We start from the raw sequence: 12,349 nt of genomic DNA on the forward strand, positions 1-12,349 counted from the left end.
TGCCTCAAAATCCTAGAAGGCGATCATCAGCTGCGATGGAAGAGCAGGATCACTTTACGGGACTTCATATCCAAAGTGTTTCAGACCCCATGCGGCCTGATTCATGTCTGAAAACTTTGGAGGGGGTTTTGTAGGCAATAAAAATTGCCTTTAAAATCCTTATCAGAGAAGTTCAGAACAAAACTGCTAAAATCTCATCGAAATAGCAAAAGAGGGGAAAACGCAGATATCTCTCAAACCGCTAAGGAATTTGTGCGAAATGGAGGAAGCGAACCGAAGCCTTCGGCTAGGTTCGGATGACTCCATCTCGTCGAGATAGGCGATTTTCATATATAACTCGTCCAATTCCGACTTACGGTTTGAAAGTTACTGGCTTATTCTTCAATCCATGCTCAGCAGCTCGCCTGCAGTTCGAATCTGCCTGCCAGCTCCCAAATCTGCCTGTAGACCCAAGTCTGCCTGCTCGCCTGCAGCTCGAAATTCGCCTGCAGTCCCAAATCGGCCTGCCAGACCCATACTGCCTGCTCGCCTGCAGCTCGAAATTCGCCTGCCAGTCTCAAATCCGCCTGCAGACCCTAAGTTTTGCCTGCCGCATCTCAGCTCGCCTGCAAACCCAGTTCGCCTGCTAGCTCGCCTTGCAGACCCAAGTCCGCCTGCAGTCCCAAAAACTCACCTGCAGACCCACGTTCGCCTGCAAGCTCGCCCTGCAGACCCAAGTCTGCCTGCAGTCCTAAGCTCGCCTGCAGACCCAAGCCTGCAGACTCGCCAGCTCACTGTCAACTGCCCACTTGGGAGTATGCGGGAACAGTTACATCAGTGGGCCTCAAATCCCACAAATCAAGGGAGAGGGCCACAATACTCCAGCGCCCGTCAGGATGGCCGTCCACAGTACGAATGAGCGGACACGCGCCGAAAAACAGCCTGCACCCTCATAAATGCGGCTCACCTCAGTTGTCCAGCGGAAGGGACGCAGAAGCGCCAATGCTACGGCTGTGGTTGCGTCAGATCCACGCAAGCACTCTGAAGCCAGTCGTGTGTCACGCATACGAGGCGAGCGCGCTTTCCACTCCTATGTAGCGTGAATGCCAGAGCCCACAGCCTCTTCGAATGACCATTGACGGTACGAGTCTATGAACGAGCAGGACGTCTATCGAACAACCTGTGGTTCACATTCCCATTAATCAAGAGCCAGTCAAGCTATCTCCACTCACCTCTATTAGTGGTCAAATCCCATGAATCAAGGATGGCCCATGCCATCCCCTATGCCTGTTAAAACCCATCTTTCAGCAGCATGAAAGAAGCGGGCATGTGCCTGCATATTCTGCTGCGGCTAATCTCCCAAAGAGTTGAACCTGCGACCTTATGCCAAAGCTCCCTCATTGAGAACCGCAAGCTTCCGGTCCCTGGCCAGCAACTATCGATTCGGGATCGTCCAAGGGGAAGCGAGACTCGGACGCAGCACCGAACGAGCATCCTATCAGCCACGCAGGAACCCAACTGTTAAAACAAGGAGGGCCTATCCTCCGCTTCTGTTGTAAAACATTTGATTTATTATTGTAATAAGCCTTCTTATCAATACAAACGAAGCTCCCTGTTTTCGGGAGATCAAAATTTACACCTACACTCCCGTGGCTATTTTTTGTTACTATGCTGCTTCGAGCTTGTTTAGCTCTATGTTATTTGGTTTTTGTGTGCTATTTATGCTCGTCGTCGAGCTCCCGTGGTTGTTTTTTATTACTTTGCTGCTTCGAGCTTGTTTAGCTCTATGTTGTTGGGTTTTGTGGTTGCTATTTGTGCTCGTTGTCGAGCTCCCGTGGCTGTTTTTTGTTACTATGCTGCTTCAAGCTTGTTTAGCTCTATGTTTTTGGGTTTTTGTGTGCTATTTGTGCTCGTCGTCGAGCTCTCGTGGCTGTTTTTTTGTTACTTTGCTGCTTCGAGCTTGTTTAGCTCTATGTTGTTGGGTTTTGTGGTTGCTATTTGTGCTCGTCATCGAGCTCTCGTGGCTGTTTTTTGTTACTATGTTCCTTCGAGCCTGTTTAGCTCTATGTTGTTGGGTTTTTGGTTGCTTTTTATGCTCGTCATCAAGCTCTCGTGGCTGTTTTTTGTTACTATGTTGATTCAAGCTTGTTTAGTTCTATGTTGTTGGGTTTTTGGTTGCTATATGTGCTCGTCGTCGAGCTCCCGTATTGGTATTTTCTCGTGTACATGCAGTTTTGCTTAGGTTGTGATGATTGTCAAAATTTCTAAGATTAGCAACTTGTAATATCTATTGATATTGCACTGGATGGGTAACAATGATGATATTGACCAGATTCTGAGCCCTCAGCCATTACATACATGTTTGGTATTTGCAAGTTTGATTCGATTTGCTATGGTATATACATATTTATGGCTAATTAGATTATATATATTTTTTATAGGTTTTATAAGAATTTCTGACTAATTCATGTACATATTTCATAAAATTATGAAGAACTAATGTATTACATGTCTCGTTTATTTTTTCTTCGAAAACATGATTCGTGTGATTTTTTTCATCTCAAACAGGTATATTTTAGGTCAAATCAGGTACACGGTTTATAGCAATTGAATCATGTTATTCCAGGTTTCATATGATTTTTTAAGACAAACAGATATTTATAATGAATTTGGTAATTGACTATTTATTCATGTTATATTCATACTTTTATTTTGTTAAGGTTACTTCACATAACGTTCATAAATAAATTTATCTTTAGTAGGGGGTAATCTTACCATGGTGACCATATACACTTTTCCCTAAAAAGTACATACATTGATTTTCCACCTTATTTTATGTGTGAACCAAACCAAAACAATCTATTTCTTGGAAAAGTTTGGAAAACTCAAAACTTGAGTTTCTTTACATGGAATTGCATTTCCCTATATCTAGGAAATGAACTAAACAGCCCCTAAATTTGAAGAAAGCTACAATGGGTGACAAAGATTCTTATACATATTCTTGCAGTTGAAATAATTATAAACGTTCATGTGTGTGTGTGTGAGAGATATTCGCTTTCCTGTGACGAGTGAAGTAATTGTATTGATCACATGTCCTAATTATTATGTTAACTTCCCTTGCTATTCCTTAACCTTAAGAAAATTTGCAAGATTTTTGTGGTTTAATTTCTTCCGCATGGTTAAGAATCCATAAAAAGGCCGATATCACCACATCAAACAAGTGGTGAAGAAAAGAAAGAAAAAGCAAAAGAAGCCTCCAATAGTCTCTGCAGTCTTTTTAAAAGGAGGGATCACGCTAAGCCAATGCATTTTCTTTCCCTTCTTATTTAAACCTCATTTTTCTAATTATATTCTAACTTCTATCTCATCAATTACACCTCCAACTCTGAAAGCTAATTCATTCGTCACTTCTTCATGGATCCTATAATGATAGAGAAGCTCAAAGCCATGAAATGTCATAGAAGATCAAAGACAACAAAGCTCCTCCAAGACCTCCTCAAGTTCTTTCTGGCAACAATTTTCCTTGGCCTATTTCTCTCAAGCCCTCTTTGGCTCCCCTTCACCTTCTCCCTCCTCAAGACTCTTCTCATGGTGATTGTCGATACCAAGTGCCTCTTCGTCATTTTCAATATCATCGTTATCGTTCTTTTTGGCCAGTCTAAGCTCTCAATCCCTTCTCCTTCTTATGATATCTATGATGAGTATGTTAGCCGGAACAAGAGCCTCCAAAGGTTAAACATTAGCGAGAATGCAGTAAAGAAGGATGTAGTACTAGAAGACAGAGAAGAGAGTAAATATGAAGAGGTGGAAGAGGGTGATCTCAATGGGGGCTTAGATGAATTGAACAAGAGGGTTGAAGACTTCATTGCTAGGGTTAACAAGCAAAGGAGGATTGAAGCAAGAACCATAGACTACTATGGCAATTGTTAGAAAGTACGTCAGATATTATAGTTATGTATCTATGCGACGAATTATCCTAGCTAGCTAATGAAAGGAAGATCTTTTGTAGGAATGCATGTAACCCTTTTTTGAAGATCATTGGAGTGCAAGTTACTCTTGAGAATTGGCATTTTGCTTGTTTTCATTGAGTATGCTGCATATATCTCTTGGAGGTCAAAGTTTCAATCTTTGGTGTTGGTTTGTCGACATATGGTGTAAAATATTGTATGTTACAAGAAAAATGCTGAGCTAACCACAAAAGTATGATGTTTGTCCTTAGGGCCATATACATAGGAGCTAGATTTCTCATGGGAAAGAAAATCCTTGAGAAAAAGAAAAAGACTTATGATTATGAGCTCAACCACAAACTTGCTTTTGCCGCAGATCAGTGCAGCCAACACACAAGCATACATTAAGAAAGCAAGGTAAATATCTCTTTTTGATGTGGATATAATTGCATACCTTAAAAGAAGGCATCCTAAGTAAATAATCATGTTGGTAGTCAAAATATCGTGAAGGGCCCGAACTCTTTTTTTGGGTTAAAATCCCTCATATATATACTTGATTATAAATTCTCAGTTGAAATATTTTGATTGAAGAACCTCCTATTTTTTATATAAATAGATTAGAAGGTTTCTGTGAAGTTTCATGAAGTGAAATTGATTTTTCTAAAAAGCAGAAACGGTCGTAATCTTTCTACCAAATAATTTAACCAATTAAAAGTCGTTAATATAATTATGGCAAAGAATAGAGCATGATCAAACTAATTATCCAAATTAGGGTGAGAGAAGGAGATGCAACTAATATTTAGGTTAAATTACACTGATAAACCCCAGTAACATTTAGCATTTTGCAGTGATCTCCCAATAACTTTCAAAATTGTACTAAACCCCCAGTAACTTAATTTTGTAGAAAACCCTCTCATAATGTTTCGGGTAAGTTACACTACCCTCAATAACTTTCAGAATGTCTTTTTATGTTGCATTTGGATTTCAATTACGGGATTTATCTGCAAATTGCAGAAATTTATACATTGGGAATTTTCTGCAAAGAACAAATTTTTTAAACAGACCCATTCCAACTTTTTATTTTCAAAACCGACTCTTTTTTTTTTTATTTACCAAAACCGACCCGATTTTGTGATTAGCAGACTAATCACCTTCCTAAATAGTCGGGGTTGGCAACCCCGACTATTTAGGACATTAATTTTTAGGGTTTAATGCTTCTAATTAGGGTTTAACACCGTCCTAAATAGTCGGGGTTGCCAACCCCGACTATTTAGGAAGGTGATTAATCTGCTAATCATAAAATCGGGTCGGTTTTGGTAAATAAAAAAAAAAAGAGTCGGTTTTGAAAATTAAAAATTGAAATGAGTCTGTTTAAAAAATTTGTTCTTCTGCAAATCCAAAAGCAATTAGGGTTATTTAGTGTGGTTTTGAAAGTTATTGGGGTTTGTGCATGGCAAAATTCTGAAAGTTCTGGGGTGTTTTAGTGTAATTTATCCACTTATATATCAAAGAAAGAGTTACAACGATGGAGTGTCCGTGAGGGTTGCAATGGAATGGTGTAGGATATCCTGATAAAAGCTTGTGATAAAAAGTTGACCATGTGGAATCTCAATCTCTTGAACCATTTCTATATATATTGTCTGTATGCAGTAAAGAAAGGAAAGTAACTAATTTAAAAATAATTGACATGATCTTATTTCTACAGGCTTTATACAAAATATAAGGGAAGATACAATATAGAAGCAAAAGAAGTTCGTACATGGATTGGTTTATTAAATATATATATATATATATATAGTATATATATATATATATATATATATATATCCTATATATATATCAATATATAATAGACTATATATATATATATAATATACAGGAATATCGGGTATACCTTGGGCGCAAGGATCCTTTGTAGTGATTGTGACACATCTTGTCCATACAATCACACATTGACGAGTTGGTGAGGCTCCATCATCAAGGTGCATGATGTACTGGACAAGATGTGTCCAACATGCACTACCAACGGATCCTTGGTACACAGTTACCCATTTCTTCTCTGCTCTCTCTTCTCTTCTTCTCTCCTCTCTCTCTAATAAAATAAATCATATACGTTTATATAGGCTAGTACCAACTAACTATTATATTATACTATATATTTATACTCACTTTATCCTATCCTACGATGCAATTCGAACAAGCAAGGAGCAGGTCTCTAACTTTTCTGTGTACTTTTAGATCGTCATTTATGAATAATGTGCATCCGAAATGCACAACGCTTGTGATTTGTTGCACAGGATGGGAAAAATTGACGCTTGTTTGATATATAATGCATTTTGATATGTAATTACAATAGTGCTGTAACAGGGGTGAAAACAGATGGGATATTGGTCAGATAACAATATTTACAAATTCATATCCATTTGCTACTCACGGATAAGAACATGGATATGAATGCAATCAACTAATTTTTATTATCTATACGAAAACAACTGAGGTTAGCACTATAACTATGCATTGTTCATAGCTGCATTACACCCCATTCATCTATAAGGCTTTTTGTATGTGTGTGTAGCCACCGACAGGAAAAAAATCCCTTCGTCACCCGTCGTTAAAGAACTGAAAACCTTCGTTATTGTATGCCACCGACAGGAAAAAAAATCCCTTCGTCACCCGTCGTAGAAGCCTTCTTCGCTAAAGTGTCACGAAGGTTATGATACCCGTCGTTATAGAGTCTATAGTGACAGAACATATTACCATCGTTCATATCTGCGATAGTAATTATCACCGTCATTACCATCAGTGATGGGGATTTTTTTCCGTTGTTACCATTAGTGTCAGGGATATTTCCCATTATTACCATCAGTGACGGGGATATTTTTCCATTATTACTTTAAATGATGGTTTTACATTCCCGTTGTTGTTGTATAATGATGCTTTTGTACACTCGTTGTTATTGTGTAATAACAGGTGACAACCCTATATATATATATATATATATATATATATATATATATATATATATATATATACATATATACTTATATACTATACATATATATATGTGCATACTATTTCCAACGTCCAAGAAAATTTGTTTTACAAGATTTCCGCAAGGCCTAGTTCAAAATATGCAGGAAAAAACCCACACAAACAGGCCCAGCTAGGATTTATTATGCATATCTCATCACTACAGGCCACGTGTCTCCGATCCGTTCAGCTTTGCGTTGATCCAGCGGTGCGCATCAAATGCGCGTGATTTCAGCTGCAAGCGGGTCCCACCTCACATGAGTGCACTGTTGAAGGGAGAGAGAAAAATAGGCAAGGGACCGCGGGAGGATATTTTATCCAATAATTGCGTGTCACTTGACATATGGAGTGTAGAAAAAGCGGTACAAATACAGAGTCCTATACCTATATGTGTACAGAGTGTTTTAAGGGTGTTTTGACTTTTCTATGGCCCCCGATTGTGCCACATGTCATATCCAAGGGGCAGAATTAAATCCTAAGTAGATTAGGGTTAGCAAAGCCTACTTAAAAGCTGTTAATGGCGGCAGAGAGTTAGATTAATGAAAAAAAGAGAGCTGAATACCGCAGAATTCGCAGATACTCTTCCTTGCGCAGGTTTCGCTCAAAAATTCATAGAAATTCACAAAAATCTCCGTTTTGCAATCGGTGAGAAGCTGTACGAAGTAGACTCAGAGACGGATGTGCCAATACTATCTTTATTGTGAGTAATACTTCAGAAAATTCCAGATCGACACAACAAAGACAACAGAATACACAGATCCTCCTCCTTGCGTAGACTTCGCTCAAAAATTTGTAGAAATTCGTAAAAATCTCATTTTTGCGATCCGTCAAAAGTTATGCTAAGTAGACTCAGAGATGGACGTGACAATACTAGTTTTATAGTGAGTGCTACTTCAAAAAAATCCAGATCGATGCGACAAATACAATATTGTCTTTTACACTTATTTTGGACTCTAAATCTATTTTAGGTTGGGTTGCGGACTACGGGGTTGTAGTTCATGGGAATTAGCTATTCCTCGATCTAATAAGTGGTATCAGAGCCTAGTTTAGACTTATAATCATATTCTGATTCGAGATTAGGAAAACCTAGATTTATCATGGACACTAATGATAGTGATTTTGCTGAGGGATAGTCAACTGTTAGGCCACCTAGATTTAATAGGACAAATTATGCTTACTGGAAAGCTAGAATGAGAATCTACTTAGCGTCAGTTGACTTTGAAGTGTGGGATATAGTCGTTAAAGGTTACACACCACCTGTTACACGTATTCAAGGCACAGACATTACGAAACCAGAGGATAAGTGGGACATAGATGATAAAAAGTCACATTCTTTAAATAATAAAGCAATGAATGACATTATATGTGCTTTAGATCGTACTGAATTTAATCACATATCTCATTATTCTAATACGCAGGAAATCTGGCACACCCTGGAGGTTACACACGAGGGCACTTCACAAGTCAAGGAATCCAGGTTGGCGCTAATGAGTCATGAGTACGAGGCATTCTGAATGCAGCCAAACGAGAGTATACATGACATGTACGCAAGATTCAGCCACATTGTGTACAACTCAAAAGCGCTTGGCAGGTCATATACAAAAGTTGAGTTCGTAAGGAAGATCTTGCGCGTACTTCCGCGAAGCTTCGAGTCGAAGGTCACTGCTATTCAAGAAGCAAAAGATCTCAACTGTCTAAACTTACAGGAGCTCATTGGGAATTTGATGACTCATGAGATGGAGCTCAAAGCGTGTGAGATACGGGATTCAGAGGAGAACCAAGGCAAGAAGCCGCTTGCTTTAAAGGCAGAGGATGACAGTGAAAATGATTTTGATGAAGAGCAAGCCATGATGGTTTGAGGCTTCAAGAAGATCATTAGAACCCCGAGGGGCAGAGCAGAAATGGCTAAGAACCTCAGTCGTTTTAACAATTTTTTCTTGTAAAATCTTCTGAGCCGTATAAAGCTTATCAATCTAATTGTTTCAATTGTAGAAAACCAGATCATTTGAAAGATAAATGTCCATTGCTAAAGAATCATGGAAAATCAATGATGGTGACCTAAGATGATGATGGTGAGAATGATCCCGAGATGGAGGAGGTTTTCTCGACATTGTGCTTAATGGGAGACGTCGACAAGAACGATAATGACGATGAGGTCTGTTTCATGGCTAAGGAACAAAGGTGCGAGTGGTACTTGGATTCTGGCTGCTCGAGGCATATGATGGGAAGTAAAGACAAGTTTCTTAGCCTAGTCAAACAGATTGGAGCTTGTGTCACTCTGAGAGATAATGGTAAGTGTAACGTGATTGGAAAAGGTATTATTGGTAACGACACTTTTCAGCTTCATGATATTCTCCTGGTAGAAAACCTCAAGCACAATCTCATTTCCATTAGCTATGCGATAAAGGTATGAAGGTTGTTTTTGATATTAATTATTGTACTATTCTTGAAAACACTTCAGGTAAAGTCATTCTTACGACTAATAGGAAAAATAATATTTATATACTCTCCTTTGAAGAACAAACCTTGGAAAAATGTCTCGTTGGCAGGGAAGAGGAAGCGGCCCTATGGCACAGAAGGTTGGCACACGGTAGTATGAGGTTGCTACAAAAATTGGAAAGTAAGCATCTAGTTCATGGACTCCCACATCAAATATACTAGAATGGTAAGTTGTCTGAGGCATGCACGAAAGGTAAGCAAACTAGAGCCTCCTTTGTTGGGCTACAAGTTGTTGCTACTAAAAGAGTCTTAGAGTTGATTTTCATAGATCTTTTTGGACCCACTGAGGTTACTAGTATAGGAGGAAAGAGGTATTGTTTAGTTTTGGTCGATGATTATTCTCGATATACTTTGGTGTATTTCTTAGCCAAAAAATCTGAGTCTTTTGATTACTTCAAAATCTTTTATGAGCAAGTTCAAAACCAAAAAGGACTTTCTATAATTAGTATTAGGAGTGATCATGCTGGTGAATTTGAAAACATCGGATTTGAAAATTTTTGCATTGAAAATAGGATTTTACATGAATTCTCTTCTCCTAGAACACCTCAACAAAATGGGGGTAGTCGAGAGAAAGAATCGAACATTAAAAGAAATGGCTAGGAGTATGCTAAGCGAGTATGGATTGTCTTTGTCCGAATTTGAAAACATCGGATTTGAAAATTTTTGCATTGAAAATAGGATTTTACATGAATTCTCTTCTCCTAGAACACCTCAATAAAAATGGGGTAGTCGAGAGAAAGAATCGAACATTAAAAGAAATGGCTAGGAGTATGCTAAGCGAGTATGGATTGTCTTTGTCCTTATAGGTTGAGGCAGTGAATACCGCTTGCTATGTTTGCAATCGAGTTATGTTGAGACCAATTATAGGTGAGACTTCTTATGCGTTATGGCATGGTAGGATTCCTGACATCTCCTAATTTAGAGTGTTTGGGTGCAAATGTTTTGTATTGAACACAGGTGATCAACCAAAGACTTTTGAGTCAAAAAGTGTAGAAGGAGTGTTCATAGGATATTCTGCAAGAAGCAAAGCTTACAGGATTTTTCTTAAACAAACTCTCTCAATTATTGAATCTATTCATGTGAAATTTGATGAATCTAATAATCCATCTTTATCTTGCAAGACCAATGGAGATATCGACGGAGAAAAAGAAGGAACTAATGTTGAAGGTTTGCAAGTGCCTACAGATTCTACGAACAATGACGAAGGCACACAAAATACTTCAAAAGAGAATTTGAGACCAGAAGACTTGAGCTACAACTCGAATCATCCACCAGAACTAGTTATCTGTGACCCAACGGCAAGTATTCGCACACGTTCATTCTTTACTAATAACTTGTGTGCACTCTGCATTTATGGTGGATTTATTTCTGAAATAGAATCAAGAGATGTAGAAACCACACTTAATGATAGTTGTTGGATCATGGCCATGCAAGAAGAACTAAACTAGTTTGATTGAAACGAGGTTTGGACACTCATTCCTCGACTAACAGATTATCATGTGGTTGGTACGAAGTGGGTGTTCAAAAATAAGTTGGATGATACTGGTAATGTGATTTGGAACAAAGCTAGATTGGTAGATAATGGATATAATTAAATTGAGGGAATTGATTTTGATGAAACTTTTACTCCAGTTGCTAGGCTAGATGCCATTAGGATATTGCTTGCCTTTGCATCTTTTAAGGGTTTTAAGCTTAAGCAGATGGATGTAAAAAGTGCTTTCTTAAATGGATTTCTGAAAAAAAAGGTTTTTGTTGAGAAATCCCTAGGTTTTGAGAGTCTTGAATTTCCAAATTATATTTTTGAACATAAAAAGGTAATGTATGGTCTTAAGCAAGCTCTTAGGGCTTGGTATGACCGTCTATATTCATATCTTTTAGAAAATAATTTTAAAAAGGGGTGTGCTGATAATACTTTGTTCTTTCTGCATGATCGTGATGACTTCTTGGTAATACAAATTTGTGTGGATGCTATTATATATGGTGCTACTAATGATCTTCTCTGCCAAAAGTTTGAAAAAGTTATGCAGGATGAGTTCGAGACGAGCTTGGTGGGGGAGCTAAAGTTTTTCTTAGGTTTTCAAGTGCGCCAAAGTGATGATGGAATTTTCATATCCTAATCAAAGTACGTGAAAGAGATGCTCAAGCGATTTAGGATGGAGAAATTGAAGCCTTGTGACACGTCTATGAGTCCAAGCACGAAGCTTACCAATGACAAAAATGGAACCGACTACGATCAAAAGAAGTATAGAGGTATGATTGGATCCCTTCTTTATCTTACAACCTCTAGACCTGATATCATGTTTGTTGTATGTCTGTGTGCATGCTTTCAAGCTAAACCTAAAGAGTCACATGTTAAGGAGATAAAAAGAATCTTTAGGTATTTGATACACGCACAAAACTTTGGTTTGTGGTACCCATCTTGTGATAGCTTTGCACTTTCTTCTTATTCTGATGCTGATTATGCGGGTAGTCACGTGGATAGGAAAAGCACAAATGGAACTTATTTTATGTTGGGACATTCCTTAGTTGCATGGTCAAGTCGTAAGCAAAACAACACTGCTCTGTCCATGACCGAAGCAGAATATATTGCCTTAAGCAGTTGTTGCGCTCAGGTCTTATGGATGATGCAAACGCTTTTTGATTATGGCTTAACTTACACGAATGTTCCATTAAATTGTAACATTAAAAGTGTCATTGATCTTTTAAATAATCCTATCCATCACTCTCGTACCAAACACATAGACGTTAGACATCACTTTTTGAGAGATCACATGGCTAAAGGTAACATTTGTGTTGAGTTTATTCCCACAGAATCTCAACTTGCTGATATCTTTACGAAACCCCTAACTACTGATCGATTTTGTCGTCTCCGTCTAGATTTAGGAATTATTGAC

General features: G+C 38.4%; 1 protein-coding gene across 1 annotated transcript; it reads left to right on the plus strand.

The window, feature by feature from the left end:
* The first annotated feature begins 3,311 nt into the window (after window positions 1-3,311).
* Window positions 3,312-4,125, plus strand: LOC109827616. Its single transcript, XM_020394632.1, has one exon. It carries the CDS (start codon window positions 3,394-3,396, stop codon window positions 3,907-3,909), a length of 516 nt encoding a protein of 171 aa, XP_020250221.1. The 5' UTR covers window positions 3,312-3,393; the 3' UTR covers window positions 3,910-4,125.
* The last annotated feature ends 8,224 nt before the right edge of the window (window positions 4,126-12,349 follow it).

Source organism: Asparagus officinalis, unplaced genomic scaffold, assembly GCF_001876935.1.
Source record: "Asparagus officinalis unplaced genomic scaffold, Aspof.V1 AsparagusV1_Un324, whole genome shotgun sequence".
Taxonomy (NCBI): Eukaryota; Viridiplantae; Streptophyta; class Magnoliopsida; order Asparagales; family Asparagaceae; genus Asparagus; species Asparagus officinalis.